This window comes from Emys orbicularis, chromosome 8 (assembly GCF_028017835.1).
Source record: "Emys orbicularis isolate rEmyOrb1 chromosome 8, rEmyOrb1.hap1, whole genome shotgun sequence".
Lineage (NCBI taxonomy): Eukaryota > Metazoa > Chordata > Testudines > Emydidae > Emys > Emys orbicularis.
In genome coordinates, this window is record NC_088690.1 from 12,576,671 (window position 1) to 12,593,642 (window position 16,972).

General features: G+C 41.6%; 1 protein-coding gene across 1 annotated transcript in view; it reads right to left on the reverse strand.

Annotated features, from left to right (window-relative positions):
- NDC1 (NDC1 transmembrane nucleoporin) overlaps positions 1-16,972 on the reverse strand; it is a 28,731-nt gene that overhangs the window by 11,489 nt on the left and 270 nt on the right. Inside the window, exons 2-9 of the mRNA XM_065409446.1 lie at positions 15,654-15,774; positions 9,399-9,500; positions 8,516-8,690; positions 7,119-7,257; positions 5,529-5,637; positions 4,772-4,823; positions 4,240-4,372; positions 863-955 (exon numbers count right to left, since the gene is read on the reverse strand). Coding sequence (XP_065265518.1) covers positions 863-955; positions 4,240-4,372; positions 4,772-4,823; positions 5,529-5,637; positions 7,119-7,257; positions 8,516-8,690; positions 9,399-9,500; positions 15,654-15,774 — 924 coding nt within the window. The remainder of the gene's footprint in view (positions 1-862; positions 956-4,239; positions 4,373-4,771; positions 4,824-5,528; positions 5,638-7,118; positions 7,258-8,515; positions 8,691-9,398; positions 9,501-15,653; positions 15,775-16,972) is intronic.

The following is a 16,972-nucleotide window of genomic DNA, read 5'->3' on the forward strand; positions in this document are numbered from 1 at the left end:
GGAGAGATGCAGCAGCATCAGAAGTGTTGAGTGCACAAATATGTGCATCTATTTAGTCTAGTACATATAATTCTAAGCAGTGCCTATTCACCTGACAAAGATACAAGCTGGAAAAACAGTTAACACAAAGTGAATGGAATTTCATATATGCTCTGTTTTAACAGAAGTGTACAGTAGTGTACAAACACAACTGACTAAGTGATATAAAATACCAGAAACTGCTTCTTTCTACCTAAATTAATCTTCCTTCAGGTTTAAACACTGATCCCGTACAGCAAACAAACATAAGGTATCACTATGAAATTTAAAGACAGAAGTTTAAGCACTGCACAATGTTTCTGACTGTTCTGAATTAGGCTGATTTTTTTAAGGAACATTTGCTGCAGTCAAAACTATTATACGCAAGTCTCCCATTATCTACAGTCAGGGAGTCTTAGGACAATATAATTTTGTAATATAGACATACCCTAAGTTATGTCGATGTACAGCCACTGCAGTAATTCAATCACTTTTACGTGTCCACACGACGCTTGTTGCGTCGGTAGTGCGCATCTTCACAAGGAGCGTGTGCACTGATTGAACTGTCAGTGTGGGGCATTGTGGAACGGCTTCTGAAAGCTAGCAACAGTCGATGTAAGCAATACAATGTTTACGCTGACACTGCGTCGACCTAAGCACTATGCCTCTCGTGGAGGTGGAGTTAAGTTCGCGTAGTGGGTGAGTTACATCAGCAGAAGCGATATTTTAGTGTAGATACTTACAGAGTTAGGTCAATGCAAGGCAGCTTACGCCAACCTAACTCTGTAGCATAGACCAGGGATTAGTGAATACACATGTAATATCAACGTGGCAGTTCAGATACCTTTATAATAAGGGGAGGGTTGCTGTTTAAGATTTTAGGCAGGCATTGGTCTGTTTCCTCAGCGAAAGTTGGTTGAACAGGAAAATGATGTGCCTGAAATTAGAGAAAATAACTAAATTTGTTCATCACTAGTTATATTATGCAGAACAAACATTGAAACAAACCATTAATGAGAGACCACAGTCAAGTTAATTTTTTGTCGCTTGCCAACCTGACAAGGTACAAAAATATATACCCAAAAGCTTCGACATCCTGTTAAACGAGCCAGTGGTTTTTAATGCAGTAGCACAAATGGACTTCTATATCTACTTTTAAACGGACAAGAACCAGACAAGTCACTCACTTTATTTATCTTTAAGCTACAGTCCCTCACTTTATCTTAATACCCTCCAAGTAACCCTTGTGATTAAACGTTAGGGACACCATCCCATATTTTACTATGTCTTACGAAAAAGCCATAGACATAACATGAAGTGATGCACATCCCATTACCAGAAGGGCATATCAACCTAAACTCTATCTGTCAAATAGCAAGCTCAAAGTTAGACATAGTTAGCTGTGTCCTGAAGGATTCAAGGTCATTAAAAGGGGAATGTCAGATTTAACATTTCTATATCTGTATTAATAACTCCTTATTTAAACTCCTAAAACAAAGAATTTTAACCTAATCTAATTTAGTTGTCATTCTGATGCTCACATTTTATACTTCCATATTTTTGGCTTTCTGATTCTCATGCTACAACATTTAGACTGCAAATATAGAAGGGAAATGTTTAAATCCCAACAAAAAGCTGATTTAATTTAATTACAAGTATCCATCAATGTACTTCTAGTCACATTAAATTTAGTTAAAATGATATGATGTACAGTTCGGGTATAGACTCCCTAGCAGTTTCAGGTTTAAAGCAGACTATTCTTGAAACTATTTCTTTTCTTCCTCCCCTCCATTTCTAAATAGAAACTTTAAGTTCTATCACATTAAAAAGCCAAACAGCTAATAAAATGACTTCAAGCAGAATAAGAATTGCTCTAGAGACCTATCAGCTTACATCACATTCAACTATATTGAATGTGATGTAACAGCAACTTTTGGTGAGTTGAACCACCTAAAAAAAACCCCCACCACATCACCTTTTATGGGTAAACAAACTTTCCGTGATCTCTTCTGCTGAATAGCCAAAAAACATTTTATAAAGGAAACCTCAAGGTCTAGAGGCACGTTTTGATGCCTTTAGTAAACTGGACACTTTCTTCAGAAAGTTTTGATTTGGAAATTAGGGTTGACTTAAAACAATAGAGAAACTAAAAATGCCAGTTTTAGACTCTCATCGGGGCAGCAATAAAGCATTATGTGGAAGTCTTAAGGATTCTACAAAGGTGCATAGGAAAATTTAATTATTCTAAAATTATACTAAAAGCTGACAAGTATCAGAGGGATAGCCGTGTTAGTCTGAATCTGTAAAAAGCAACAGAGGGTCCTGTGGCACCTTTAAGACTAACAGAAGTATTGCAGCATAAGCTTTTGTGGGTGAATGCCCACTTCATCAGACGCAAGACGATCACTTGCGTCTGATGAAGTGGGCATTCACCCATGAAAGCTTATGCTGCAATACTTCTGTTAGTCTTAAAGGTGCCACAGGACCCTCTGTCGCTTTGCACTAAAAGCTGAAGTAATTGTATCCATGGCTTTCCTGAAGGACTTCTATAAATCCATTTGAATCTTTGTATTTCATTAATAAACTTTAATCCTCCCATTTGAGTCTCTGAAGTAGTTTGTATTAAAATAAACTGCTCTGGCTTGCAACTTTTGTCATGCTTGCCTTACTTTTATTACCCTGGCACCGTCTTCTGATCACAGAAAAGTTACTTATACACCTCTACCCCAATATAACGTGATCCGATACAACATGAATTCGGATATAACGCGGTAAAGCAGTGCTCCGGGGAGGCGGGGCTGCGCACTCTGGCAGATTAAAGCAAGTTCGATATACCGTGGTTTCACCTATAACGCAGTAAGATTTTTTGGCTCCCGAGGACAGCGTTATATTGGGGTAGAGGTATATTTTGAAAAATAAAGACCGAATTATCCCCGTCTTCTCAAAGTAAAGGGGAGTACATATCTCCTCTGATATTGCTAAAACTTCCTGCCCACGTTTGTAGAAAAACTTCTTTGCATTCTGAATTTGTTTGTAGGTCAGTATTTCCCAAACTTTTGGAAACCACACTACCATTCAGGAACATGAAACCAACTGCAACATATTTCAACCCTGCCCTAAGCTGTCAAAGGCCCACCCATATTTTACGTTTTCATAATAAGACACCTCCTGTCTTGTCTTACATGATTTTATGACTAGTAAAATGATTAACGTAGACATTTAATCATTAGCATTTGAGCTAGCACCCATTGAAATAGGGCAGTTCAAACCTCAAAGCTATCGTTCCAGGCTCTCTGAAAATTCAGGTAGCCATCACTGCATCCGTTATAGTTTAGTCACATTTTGAAGGTTTTCTCCATCTTCATAACAGCTAGAGACTCTCAATGAAAGCTGACACTCTGAAGAACAACTGAGATGTCTGCCCCATATTTTAAGAAAACATTGCTTTAGGTTTTAAAAACCTCAGCCCTTTTTTTCTGCTAAGCTGTAGCTCAGCAAAGTCTATGACAAAAATAACGTCATGTTATTGCGGGGGAGGGGGGTTATTCTCTGCTGTTTTACAAAAAAGTATCTAAACTAGACAATAAGACTCCAATTCTTTACCACTGGGACTTCACTGTTTCTTTTATTGAATCATGGTCTCCGCTTTAAATACATTACGAGTCATATTAAAATAAATCTTTTAGCCATATTAATTTGAAGCTTAACAATTAAGTGAAAAAGGAGAAAAATGTATTAATTCCCAAGATGCTTTGAAGTCTCTTTCAATAGCTCAGCCTGTATTCTGTTAAACCAAAATTGTCTGCATTACAGTGTTATGTACTTTGGGGGTTTTGTTTGAAGTTTCTAAGAAGGTACGGTTCACCAAACATTGGCTGAGCACATGATGCTCTCTCATTTCAAGTTGAGCTACTGCAATAAAAAACAGCTAAAATGCAACAGATATTCTCCAAATATTAGTTTTTCCATTTAAACTGTAGTTGTCTATAGATGTCACAACCTTGCTATGGTATTGGAAAGGGGAAGGAAAATGGTTCAAACAATCAAAAAAGGGATGGGAGATATCCATCAGCTAGTCTCTGCATTAAAGCATGGTCCCCACTATGTAATGTTTGAGAACCACTGGTTTAAATTATTCATTAGTGAATATTGCTTTTGAACATTAGCATTTTTCCCCACAACACTGATGTCATCCCCCTATAGCAGTCACCCAATACTAACCTCTGTAGCATAGATTTTGAAGAGTAACCATGCAATGTGCCAAGTAATCAGAAGAAATATACCACATAACCAGGTATGGTAGAGCAAGGATAGATCCAGAAGCCCAGTAAGTGTGTCAAGAGGATGAAGTTTACTGGGGGTAAAAAAAATATATATATATTATATACATATACATACACACACACACCCCCATTTAGTATTGGAAAATGGTTATAATTGACTTCTGCAACACACACAATTTATGGATTAAAGCTTACTACGAGAAATGTAGTTACTTGGCCAAACATTTTATCAAAAACCCATTTAGTTCTTTTAACTTGTCAGCACTGATGGTTCTGTAAGATCCAAAACTTTTCAGTCAACTAAGAGTGATGTTAAACTCACAACATTTTCCATTTTAAACAAGGAATAGTCCTAAGTAAAGAGATACTACAAAGATTGGGAAAAGGAGAATATATACGGAATACATGTATGATGTGCGGGAAAATATTCCCTTCTTGTATTCTAAAAGGCAGTCATTTGTACTACTTACCTATCTGTATTAAGGTTCATTGTGGTACCTATCCATGCTCTTGGAATGTAACCTAGGTAGTAACAAACAGAATGACATGTAAAATACATCTCTAAAACTATGAAGTGTATACAAAAAGGCTAGTAAGAACTTTCATGTCAGAATGACGGTAGATTACACACAGACAAATGAAGAATTGCAACATGTGTATAGTGGAAAAAGGTGATATTTTTCAGAGACTGACTACAGAAAGAATGGATGTCTTTTAGGATTAAAGCCCCTGACTATGAATCAGGAGATGTGGATTCTACTTCTAGGTCTATTAATGGTTTGTCTAGGGGTCTTATCCAAGTTACTTCTGTTATTTTGTTTCACCCACCTGCAAAACAGGGCTAATGCACATCTACATCACAGGGCTGTTATAAAGATAAATGTCAGTACAACATTTTGGAATCCTCAGTGGAAAGTGATCTAGAATACTCTGCATTTCTAAAGTACCATCATTACCTATAGAATATAAATATGGCAAATGGAAGAGGAATACTTCAATATCCTTTAGGCTTAGAATACAAAATTGCCATGATTGTGTGGCTGAGCCAGTAAGCCATTCACCTACACTTTATCATAATGGTGAAAAATGCTTATTTTACTTACCTAATAAAAAAACCTATGCACCCTGGACAAGTTATTTGTAGGGCTGAATAATAAATATTAATAGATTGGTTAAATAATTCTCTTAGTATATATGGACAAGAAAAAAAAATGTCAGAACTCTTACCAAAAAAATAATATGCAACACAGACGTTTCTAACCAAGTACAGTGATTCCACACAACTACGTTTAACCAGCAGAGGCAAAGATCTTCTGAAACGTAAGTACTTGTATTGCTAAAAAAGGAAAGATTAGTTGAAGCATTCTGCATACAAAAGAAATCAAGTATGATAAAGTCCTCAAACAAATGCAGTCAACCTAAGGTCTAGTCAATTTTTTAAAAGATTAATTAGAAGTAGTTTCAGGTGTTACCCCGACACCTGAGTCCCCCAGCTGTAGTTTCTGCAATTGAAACCAGTAAGAAAATGTGATTGTACAGTCTTTTTTCTCCCCTGTTGCTGTGTGAAAAAACCCACTAGTAGAGAAAATTGAGCACACAGAAGAAACAGGGAAATTGACTACATATAATTTGCTATCAAATGCACAAAGTAAATTGCAAATAGAGGAAAGTATGTTTCTTCTCAATTCTCTTAATTAGAACCTCAGGTGTGTTCTATACTAAAAAGCAGATAAAAATTCAGACAGCAGTATGATTTTTAAGTTTATGACAATCCTTCAAAACCATGAAAGAGGTAGATACTCAAACCTTCTTGCACATAATCATTACATATTTCCTTTGAAAACTGAAAAACGTCTCACTAATAAAATGTATGCAAGAAAATAGACGAGATTTACCTTCTCATTTAGATAAACAGTCTCAGAAAAGGAGAGTTGCCAATATGAAACTGCAAGCATCTAAAACTATATCAGATTTTATTTTAGGAAGCACGTGTAAGTTTACTGACAAACTAAACTGATTTAAGCCAGGTTTAAACTAAACTAAGAGTGTCAACACAATGTTTTGCACTGGTTTAACTAAATCTGTTTAAGACACCTTCAGTTAAACCAGTACATCTCTGTGTTTAGACCAGGCGTTGGTCTAGAAATCAACTGGGATCCATTGCTGCTCCTGGATTCTGAGTTATAGCAGTAGCAAGAGTCTACCTCTTCAGGTACCCTTCAAAAGCACCCAGTAGCTTCAGCTAGTGCAGAATACAGCAGCCCACGAGCACTATACACATGTAATGGTAGTGATTGATGCTGGCTTTTTGCTTCAGAGCATGATTCAAGCTGTTATGTTTTATGCTTGAATTAGTTTAGTAACTTGTTCACTGAAAGCTTGTTTTTCCCCCACATCATAAGGCTTAGAATACACTAGGCCACTCCTGCTGCGAGTTCCTGGAGTTAAACTCAATGGCAGGGCGTTCTCACATCTGGAATTCACTACAAACAGTGGTCCACCTGAGCCAGAATTTACCATGCTTCAGGGCTGTGTAAATTTTACTTGGTTGTAACATTAAGAGATTTTTGGTTTATTTTAACATTAGGATTTTATGGGATCAGGAGAGGGACCTTTGCTAGGATTTAAGCTGAAAGCCTTGTTTGTTAATTTTATAATAGATTGGTTTAATAAAAGAATGCAAGTACTTGGCCACTGGCACCCACATACATTTTGGTACTGGAAGCAGACCAAAAAAGGGAAGGGAAAAAAAAAGTTTACCCTTTGTCATTTGAGCTGATTAGATATTTATCTTTACAAAGATTTTTAGCCTCTTACCTGTATGACTGGAAATGGCAAATAGTTCATATTGTTAACAAGGTACAAGAGACTATAATTGTAGCCCATGAGAGCTCCAGACAGCAGGAGGAAGAGGTGATACTCATTTAGGCACATGTGTTGAACAGCACCATCTAAGCTAAAGTAAAGAAATGGTTTATTTATAACATATAATACTGTAAATTACTATTCTAGACTTCAGTTTAGCGTCTAACTTTAGTTAAGCAGAGCTTTGATTTTATTCATCTGATTGGCGTAAATGAAAAATATTCCCAAGTATCAGTGAGGGATGTATACCAGAGCAAGTTTTATCTGAGCTGTTAGTCCTATTACCTGTTCTTCCTACTTATACATCATGGGGTGGAAGGGGACCAAGATCTATTGAAGATGCCATTTAGAACAGGAGACAGGTTCTTAGGTCATTTTACAGCTGAAGGGTCATTTGACCTTTTCAGCACTGAACCTGAAGCAAGGGAGATTTAGGTTAGATCACTGATAGACTGAGGCTTGTGAGCCACAAATAGCTCCTTATGTGCCTCCTGCGACTCTTTGCAACACATGATATTAAAACACTGATTCAATTATTAACCTAAGTTATTAACCAATCAGGATACTTTTACTATGTTATTAACCAATTGTAGTTGATAACACTTAATAAATAAATTCACAAAAAAATGACATATATATATATTTTATATATATAAAATCAAACAGCATGATGGGGAAATATTTAGTATATAAACTAAATATTTCCCCATCATGCTGTTTAAATATTAATATATAGTACCATAGCAAATGAAACAATGAATTCACACTACTGTCTCTCTTTTGTGTAACGCTGATTGTTAGTTTGACACCTGAACCACAGAGGTCTGAGTAGTACTTGGATTAGATATTACGAAAAACTTTCTAACTGTAAGGGTAGTTAAGCACTGGAAGAGAATACCAATGGAGGTTGTGGAATCCCCCTCACTGGAGGTTTAAGAACCGGTTAGACAAGCCACATCAGGAAACGTCTAGGTATTTTTGGTCCAGCCTCAGCGTAGGGGGCTGATGAGAAGATCGAGATCCCTTCTATTCCTACATGTCTATGATTCTATAGTTCATTTCCGTTAATAATCTTAGTAACTTAGATGGTCAGGGCTTCTGGTCAAACTTAAAAAAAAAAAAATCCACAGCAATGTTTGTAAACTAATCATTTGCCATTCTTCACTGAAGTACTCTTCTCCTTCCAGTACTCAAACTAAAGCAAGTTTAAGAACAGACACACAATTGCTCATCTTTTGCTAGAAGTTAAAGGGTTATTTCCTCTAGGAAGAGTCCATCAGTGAACTCAGTTTAGTACAAAACTGTACTACTTGCACAATACTTGGTTCCGTTATTAACAAAAAAGTCACCTTTCTGAAGCTGTGCAGGGTAGAGCAAGGAACTGGAACTTCCCCTTAGTCATAACTGCAGCACACCATGCCACCAGCATTCCCATTATAGCATGAACAACTGAATGGATAACTTGCCGTGGGTGAATAATCTTTCCTAACAGTGCTAATCGAGAGCAGGGAATAGAAGGCACAACTGCAAATAAAAACAAACATGGATTATCATCTACTGCTAAATAAAACTCACATAGCTTATGTTTCATTTGCATATGATACCTTTGACACCACAGAACACTTTAGTTATAATCAACCATAAGCGGATATAAATAAAGTAACTCAGCAGCACAGAGGAGAGTTTCAGGAGTATGAAGTAGCACGAGGATAACAACAGATCCCCTTCCTACTCCAAAGTGCAGTCACATTAGTGGGGCAGAGTGAAATGGCTGGTGAATACATGGAAATATATAGCACCGGAACAAGCTTGTACAGAATTTTGAACTGGACGAGGAGCCTGTTCAGGGGACACTGCTCCCCTACTACATTCACCGCTGGTGATTTGACTCACAAAATGCAGGTGGATTGTTGAGGCTACATACAGAATCCAATTTTTATGGAAGAATCAGAAATTAAAATAGTTATTTTAAAGAGGATCAGGGTTTTTGTTTTTGTTTTAAATTCAGTGTTTCTGACCAGGGCAAGTCAATTTGACTATTATGAAGTCCCTTTAACACTGCAGCCACCATTAGATACCTAATTAAAATAAGCTTTAAGGCATTCCACTTTCAATCAATACACACAACACTGTATAAAGCCAATACATACAGTATAAAAAACATCCTTCAAGACAGTCCTCTCATTTAGCTAAAGGTCAAATATCTTGTTGACAGCAACTTTCATAACCCACCTGCATAAAATTCGACATTGAAGATGCTTATTATCAGTATCACCATTGACATAAGAAGGATACAAAAGATGACATAGGAAGTATACCAATCGTTGAATGAATCTAAAATGAAAGAGAATACATTGTTCATAAGGTGCAATAGTACTATATAAAGCTATGATACTAGCAAATGTTTAATATTAAGCATCTAGGTCAGGGGCGGGTAAACTTTTTGGCCTGAGGGCCGCATCAGGTTTCGGAAATTGTATGGAGGGCCAGTTAGGGGAGGGGGGTCGGGCGGGACTCCTGCCCCATTCAACCCCTCTCCGCCCCACCCCGTTTCCTGACAGCCCCTCTGGGACCCCTGCCCCATCCACACACCCCAGCTCCCTGTCCCCTGCCGCCCCCATCCAACCCCACCTCTCATTCCTAACAGCCCCCCCCGGGACTCCTGCCCCATCCAACCACCCCTTCTCCCTATCCCCTGACTGCCCCCGAAACCCCTGCCACCCCATCCAACCCCCCCTCCTTCCTGACTGCCCCCCCCCGGGACCACTGCCCCCATTCAACGCCCTGTTCCCCCCCCCCCGACCCCTATCCACACTCCTGCCCACCACCCCAAACTCCCCTGCCCTCTATCCCTGCCCCCTGACTGCGCTGCCTGGAGCACCGGTGGCTGGCGGTGCTGCAGGCGCCGCCACCCGGCTGGAGCTGGGCCACGCCGCCACCGCGCAGCACAGAGCACCGGGTCAGGCCAGGCTCTGCAGCTGCACTGCCCCAGGAGCTCACAGCCCCGCCGCCCAGAGCATTGTGAGCGAGCTGAGGCTGCCGGGGAGGGGGGACAACATGGGAGGGGCCGGGAGCTAGTCTCCCGGGCCAGGAGCTCGGGGGCCAGGCAGGATGGTCCCGCGGGCCGGATGTGGCCCGCGGGCCGTAGTTTGCCCACCTCTGATCTAGATACACAATGCATAATCACAATCAATAGGTTCTTATTTCATTGAGAAGGTGGTATTTTGTAACGTGCAGCTGCACAGTGGTTCTGGATAAACAACCATACTTCAATGGAGCATGTTGTGCATCTTAGTAATTGGATTTGTCATTATGAAAATACAGAATGTTGCAATTTAATTTGGACACATTCGTGTATTTCTAATATAGTTGAAGTAATTCCCTTTTCAGCAATAGCACCCATACCTAGACAAACCTGACTATGAAAATGAAGGCCTGGTCTATACCACAAAGTTAGGTCGATGTAAGCCGCCTCGCATCGACTAGTTGCACACGTGTCTACACTTAAATCCATCTCCCACCAATGTAAGTGCAGACATAATACCAGCCCCCTGAGTGGTGCTGAGGCATGGTCAATGTACTGGGTTCGAGACACCATCAGTGTACACACTGCATTACCTGTTGACCCTAACAATCCTCCCGCAGCAGTCCCACAATGCCCGACAGATCACTCCAGCCACAATTGTGAATTCCACTGCCCACGAGTCACATAGACTGAAAGCTCCCCCAGCCCTTCCTTTAAAATCCCAGAGAATTTCTGAAATACCTTTTCCCTGGTTGTCCAGCTTGGTGAGCACACCTCTATCTGCTCGCCGTTGTTGTGTACAAATGCCCAGCTAATCATGCCGGATACACATTCCAGACATGCTCTGACCTGGAGTAGACAGCAGACATTTGATCTCCTGGGCCTGTGGGGTGAAGAGGATGTCTAGGCACAGCTCTGAACCAGCTGTAGAAACGTCAACATCTACAAGCAGATTGCTTGGGGGATGCAGGCAAAGGGGTAAGACAAAGACTAGCAACAGTGCCTTGTGAAAGCCAAGGAACTGGAGCAGGAATACCAGAAGGCCAGGGAGGCCAACAATTGATCCGGTGTGGAGCTACAGACCTGCTGCTTTTACAAAGAGCTGAATGCCATCATTGGCAGAGATTCCACCACCATCCTGAACACCACCATGGATACCTCTAAGGCACCAGAGTCACAGGCCCCTACCATGAACAGAGAGGAGGTGGTGGATGAGGAATACAAGAGACAGGTGACCAGGCAGGTCCAGCTGTGTCATGAGTCAGGACCTGTTTTTGACTCCACTGCAGTCCAACCAATCCCTGCAGTTGAGCACAGGCGAGCCCGAAGCAGGGGAAGGAACCTCAGATAAGCATGTAAAAAAGTTTCCAATTACAGTGATGGCCTCCCCAACTTAGCAGTACATAGCTACTGACTTTTCATTAATTCAGTGGTTTTCAAACTGTGGTCTGTGGACCCTTGGGGTTAGTCCATGTCTAAGATTTCCACAGGGGTCCACACTTTCATTCGAAATTTTTTTAAGGGTCCACAAGTGAAAAAAAAGGTTGAAAACCATTGCATTAATTTACCAGTACTACAAAAGGTAGTGGTACAACAAAGATGTAGAGTTGATAACTGCTTCCCATTCCTCTCTAGACTGAGACAAAGGTGGCCATGCAGAGCAGTTTGTTTACATTCAGATGAATTTCCCCTGAATCTCCTGAGAGCTCTCAATGAAACTTGCATGGAGGTATTCTGCAGTCCTCTCCTGAAGGTTTCTAGGGTTCGCAGTCTTATTTCTTCCTCTCTGGTAGAACACTTTCCCATGCCATTTGGTGAGGACTTCAGCAAGAATCATTGCCATAAACAGGCTAGCACCATACGGGCCTGGGAAGCTTCAGGACGCCAACAGCAACTGTGTTTCTCTGCCTTTGTTACCCTTAGGACTGAGATGTCAGCTAAAACCACCACCACCACCTGTGGAAAATGGTGCCAGTGCCCTGTACTCAGTTTCATGCAACCGAGCAATTCCCTCCTTATCTCCCTCACCCCTGGCAGGTCATACTCAACATGGCTGGTGCCGTGAACAAGCACTCCAAAGAAAGAGTGCCAATAAGCACGTCTTACTTAAACACCTAGGGAATCAAAAGAAGGGGGGGAATTCTGAATCCTACGTTTCGTTTTCCATTCCTACCTTACGGACAATGGTACCTCTATGTATTTTACTTGGTGATGCAGCTGCTGAGGCCTTGAGAGGTACAGTCTCCACACCACTGGAATGACTAACCCAGTGGGAGGACATGTTCTGCAAGATCCTGCAAGCCAGTGCTGCACCAGACCTTAAACAGAGGGCCTAGAGGGTGAACATTGCAGACAGTATGGAGAAGGAAAGGGCAGACAAGAGAAAGGCGCAGGAAAAGGAGAGGGAGCTGCACCGGGACATAATGCAGCTTCTCCATCAGCCAATGCAAATGCTGCCGACTCTTTTGGACTTCCAAGTTTAACGATCCCAGGCTCAACTGCCATTGCAGTCAGTGGAGAATTGCAGCACAGCGCCTCCCCACACACACCCCATTCCACATGGCCTCAAGGCCTGCATGCCTACCCCTACCACTCCACACTGGGGGAAAACATGGACAACCACAGCTTCATATACACTGACCTGGGAGAGCCATGGTTGATGTATGTGTAGCTACAATTGACAGTGTTCCCTGCTCTTGTTTATTTATTGAGATTCTAAATTATTTTAAGTTAAAATGTATTTACTTTTAAATTCTTCAGATTTTTTGTTTGTAGCTGTTTTTGTAACTGAATACAACTCTCTTGTTTTGAAAATTATTCATCTATTAGTTTACAACATATGGTGGGTAATGCCTGCTGGCAGTGAAAGTAGTGCTGTTGTATACTCACAACCCATAGGCTCAGTGCCAATCATCATCATAAATCACCTGTCATCATAAAATGTACAGCAGGCACCACAACAACATTAACAACTGCACTGTCAGTGATATATGCACATATGTGCAGCAAGCACAAATCCTAACAGATCCCAAAACTGCAGCAACAGGTTAAGCACAGCATACCACATTACAATGGCTGGCTGCTGAAGTGGTCTTTCAAAGCCGCCTTACGCTACATAACTCCTCACTGAGCTCATCTAATAGCCCTTGCGTCTGGCTGTTCAGACTCAGACAGCCAGTCCACCTCAACCTTCCACCCCTGCAGAAATCTCTTCTCCTCCCCCCCCCCGCCCTTTGCTTCACAAATATCATGCAGGACACAACAGGCAGCTATAACCACTGGGATACTTTTCATACTGAAATCTAATCTGGAGAGGAAACAATGCCAGCACCCTTTCAATCTACGAAAAGCACATTCAACTCTCATTCTGCATGTGCTGAGCTTGTAGCTGAATCTTTCCTTGGTGCTGTCAAGGTGGCCAGTGTATGGCTTCATGAGTCAGGGAGGAAGGGATAGGCTGGATCCTATGTCTACTGCCATTTCAACATCGCCAATGGTAATCTGCTGGACAGGAAAGAAGGTCCCCGTTTATAGCTCTGTGAACTGTCCTGCATTCTTAAAGATACAAGCATTGTGCACCTTCTCTGACCAGCCAACAATGATGTCAGAGAAGCGTCCTTGGTGATCCCTTTCTGTTGATGTACTAAAAGCTGAGGTGCTCTGGGGCCAAAATAGGGATGTGTGTGCTGTCTATTGCTCCAACAATTCAGGAAGTCCATAGCTGCAAAGCCATCCACTATGTCCTCCACAGCAGATGATTAATGGCCCTGTACACTTGCATGACAATGGCCCCGCACTGTGGATTTTTCTACTCCAAAATTACTTCCCACTGACTGGTAGCAATCCAAAGCATTGCAAATTGACAGTGTGATCATTACTTGCTTCTCCACTATCAGCGCAGTTCTCAGTTTGGTGTCCATGCATTGGATGACGAGGGAGAGCTCAGCACACAGATCCAGGCATGTGGCCTTTTGCATCCAAAAGTTCTACAGCCACTGCTCATCTCCCAAACCTGCACTACAATACAATCCCACCAGTCAGTGCTTATTTCTCGGGCCCAGAAGTGGCACTTCACCATCCGCAGCTGCTCAGTGAACGCCAACCACCACCTTGAATTGGTTCTTGCTATGTCTCAAGTCAAACTGACCACATGGAAATCATCATGCTCCCCGCAGCTCTTCTTGCCACGCTGCAAATACTGGAGGATCATGTATCCTGTGCTTGCAATGGTCATGACAATAGTGCAGAGCTGTGCAGGCTCCATGCTTCTGTCAGAGATGGCGGACAGCGACAAGTCCCATGCATGTTCGTAGGAAATTGAAAACAGATGCTAAAATTATCGGCTAGAGATATTATGGGGCGGATAACACTGTATTATGGGAATTTGACCCCATTTCTCCCAGTCACCCTTGTGAGACTCCATTCTGCCTCACCATGCATTGCCAAAACTACCCAAAAGACAGTGCACTGAACAGTGGCAGGTTGTATACCGGGATACCTACCCATACGGCACTGCACTGTGCATCAACACAAGCACTCCTAGTGGGTACATGTAGCACTGACCCAAGGAGTCAAGTATGCACGAACACATGCAATATACTAACTGTGAAGGGTGTATGCCAAAACTTGTGTTGGCAAAACTTGGTCATGTAGAGAGGCTTACGATATTAGTTATTTGGTAATTACTTTCAGGGTCCCTTCCAGTTCTATGAGATAGGTATATCTCCATATATTTTTTTATTTTACTTTGTTTGTTTATTCCTTTTTCAGAAGAGTAAGATAAGATGACACCTCCCTGAAAGGCTGAATGTCACAACTACCAGGCTTTCCAGTTGGTGTCTATCTTTGGAGACAGCCAACACCACTCCTGTAAACGTATGTTTTCCTTTTGCAATCTATTTAATATGTAGCATATATTTATCTCCTTCCTCAGACACTTTAAAAAAAACCCTGAACCTTTGATAAAGATAAGTATCAGCCGTTATCATTTAAACACCAAGTTATATATTGGAAAGCATATTTATATATCAGTTTCCACAAATTTAGAAAGGTCTCAAATGCAGGTAAACCAGTATCCCTAGAGCTCTGATTCTCAAAACTCTGATTCACCAGTGGTCTATGGAGCACCTCCACATGACTCAAAGAATTAAACACTTTGAAAACCAGACAGTGGAGGGTGATTTATGAGATGAACTTTCACTTACAAAGGATTCCACAGGGCAAAATAGTTAGAAAACAGAGTTCAGTAAGAGTGGAGAATTTAAAAATTAAGGACTTGATTCAGTCTTGAAATAAAATGATTCCCAGGCTACACAAGCCCCGCAAAACTCAGTTTTCAGCACAATGCAGTTGCCAATATAGTTATTTTTTATTTAATCAGAGCATAAGTACCAAGCGGAAATAGAATGCTTTAACAATTGCACAGAAAGTTAAACATTTCACACATAGGGAAGAACACTTACTTGAAATCCATTGTATAGGATGAAACAAGTCAATGCTGCTAATACTTATGAAGACTGCCGTACACAGAGGTAGCAGTAGTACTGACCAGGCAATACTAGCAGCCACTCTCCAACCCAAAACCTAAAAAGACAAAGGAAAACATGAGTAGCAGTACAGCACAAACCTTAAATACTGTCTCTGTAAACCAAATACCAGCCAAACTACCACATAACCCAATTAATCAGAAAGGTCAGATACTTGTGCAATATTGTCCACACCAAGCATTCAAAAAGCATGCATCTGGTCCCAATAAACCATGAGATTAACTTAAAATTCATGAGATTTGAGAGATAATAAATTTGGGGTTCTTTTTAGTTGACTTCTGGTTTCTTAACTTTTAAGTGGCAAATGCATCCGGTTTTCAAGCTCTTCTCTGCAACCATGAGAGTTAGAAACATACAGGTTTGGTTTTTTCTAAAAAGAAAACTGAGGATTGGTCTATACCTAAAACTTCGGTCAACCTAGCTATATCACTAAGGGCTGTGAAAACATTTGCGCCCATGCGATATAACTACATCAAACTAACCCCCTCTGTAGATGCAGATAGGTCAACAGATTAATTCTTCCGTCGACTTAGCTACCACCTCTCGTGGGGGTGGACACAGTAAAGGAACAGAAAAATCCCTTCGATTTCTATCACAAATGCCTACATTACAGTGGCATAACTGCAGTGCTGCAGCTGTGCAACTCGTAGCATAACATACCACGAGAGTCTCACATAATCAGTCGACTCCAGCAAGGTTTGTAGTAAAATGGCAAGAACTGGTAACACTGCTTGTGACTTGCTGCACACGTGTGAGTCCGCATTTATGGCAAGTGGCAAAAAAGAATGAGGACCCCAAGATTCACTGTTCATGAAGCAGGATCTCTTTTGATTGTCCCGATTATGTCCTGAAGTTAGTTTTCAGGCTGGGATTTCCAAGAACCAGAGTTTGGCGCCTATTAGCCATTGAAACGCCATAGGCTATAGGCATTTAACGCCCTTTGGCGCACTAGCTCTCAGTGGTTAAGTCACGGTCCGGATCCCCCCCAAGGGCTGTCAGTCACTGCGCACCCCCTGCCGGCTGCGGGGCCCGCATTACCCAGCAGGGCACTGGCATCCCCGACCGGCCCAGACAGGCTGCGGGCACTGCGATGCTTTCGGCTAGACACGCCGATTGCCAGAGGTCCCCGCGGTGCGCAGGGCGGGCTCCGCACACCCAGGGCAGGGCACCAGCCCGAGCAGGGGCCCTGACGCGCGGGATCAGGCCAGGCCACGGTCCACCCGGCTCCCACAGCA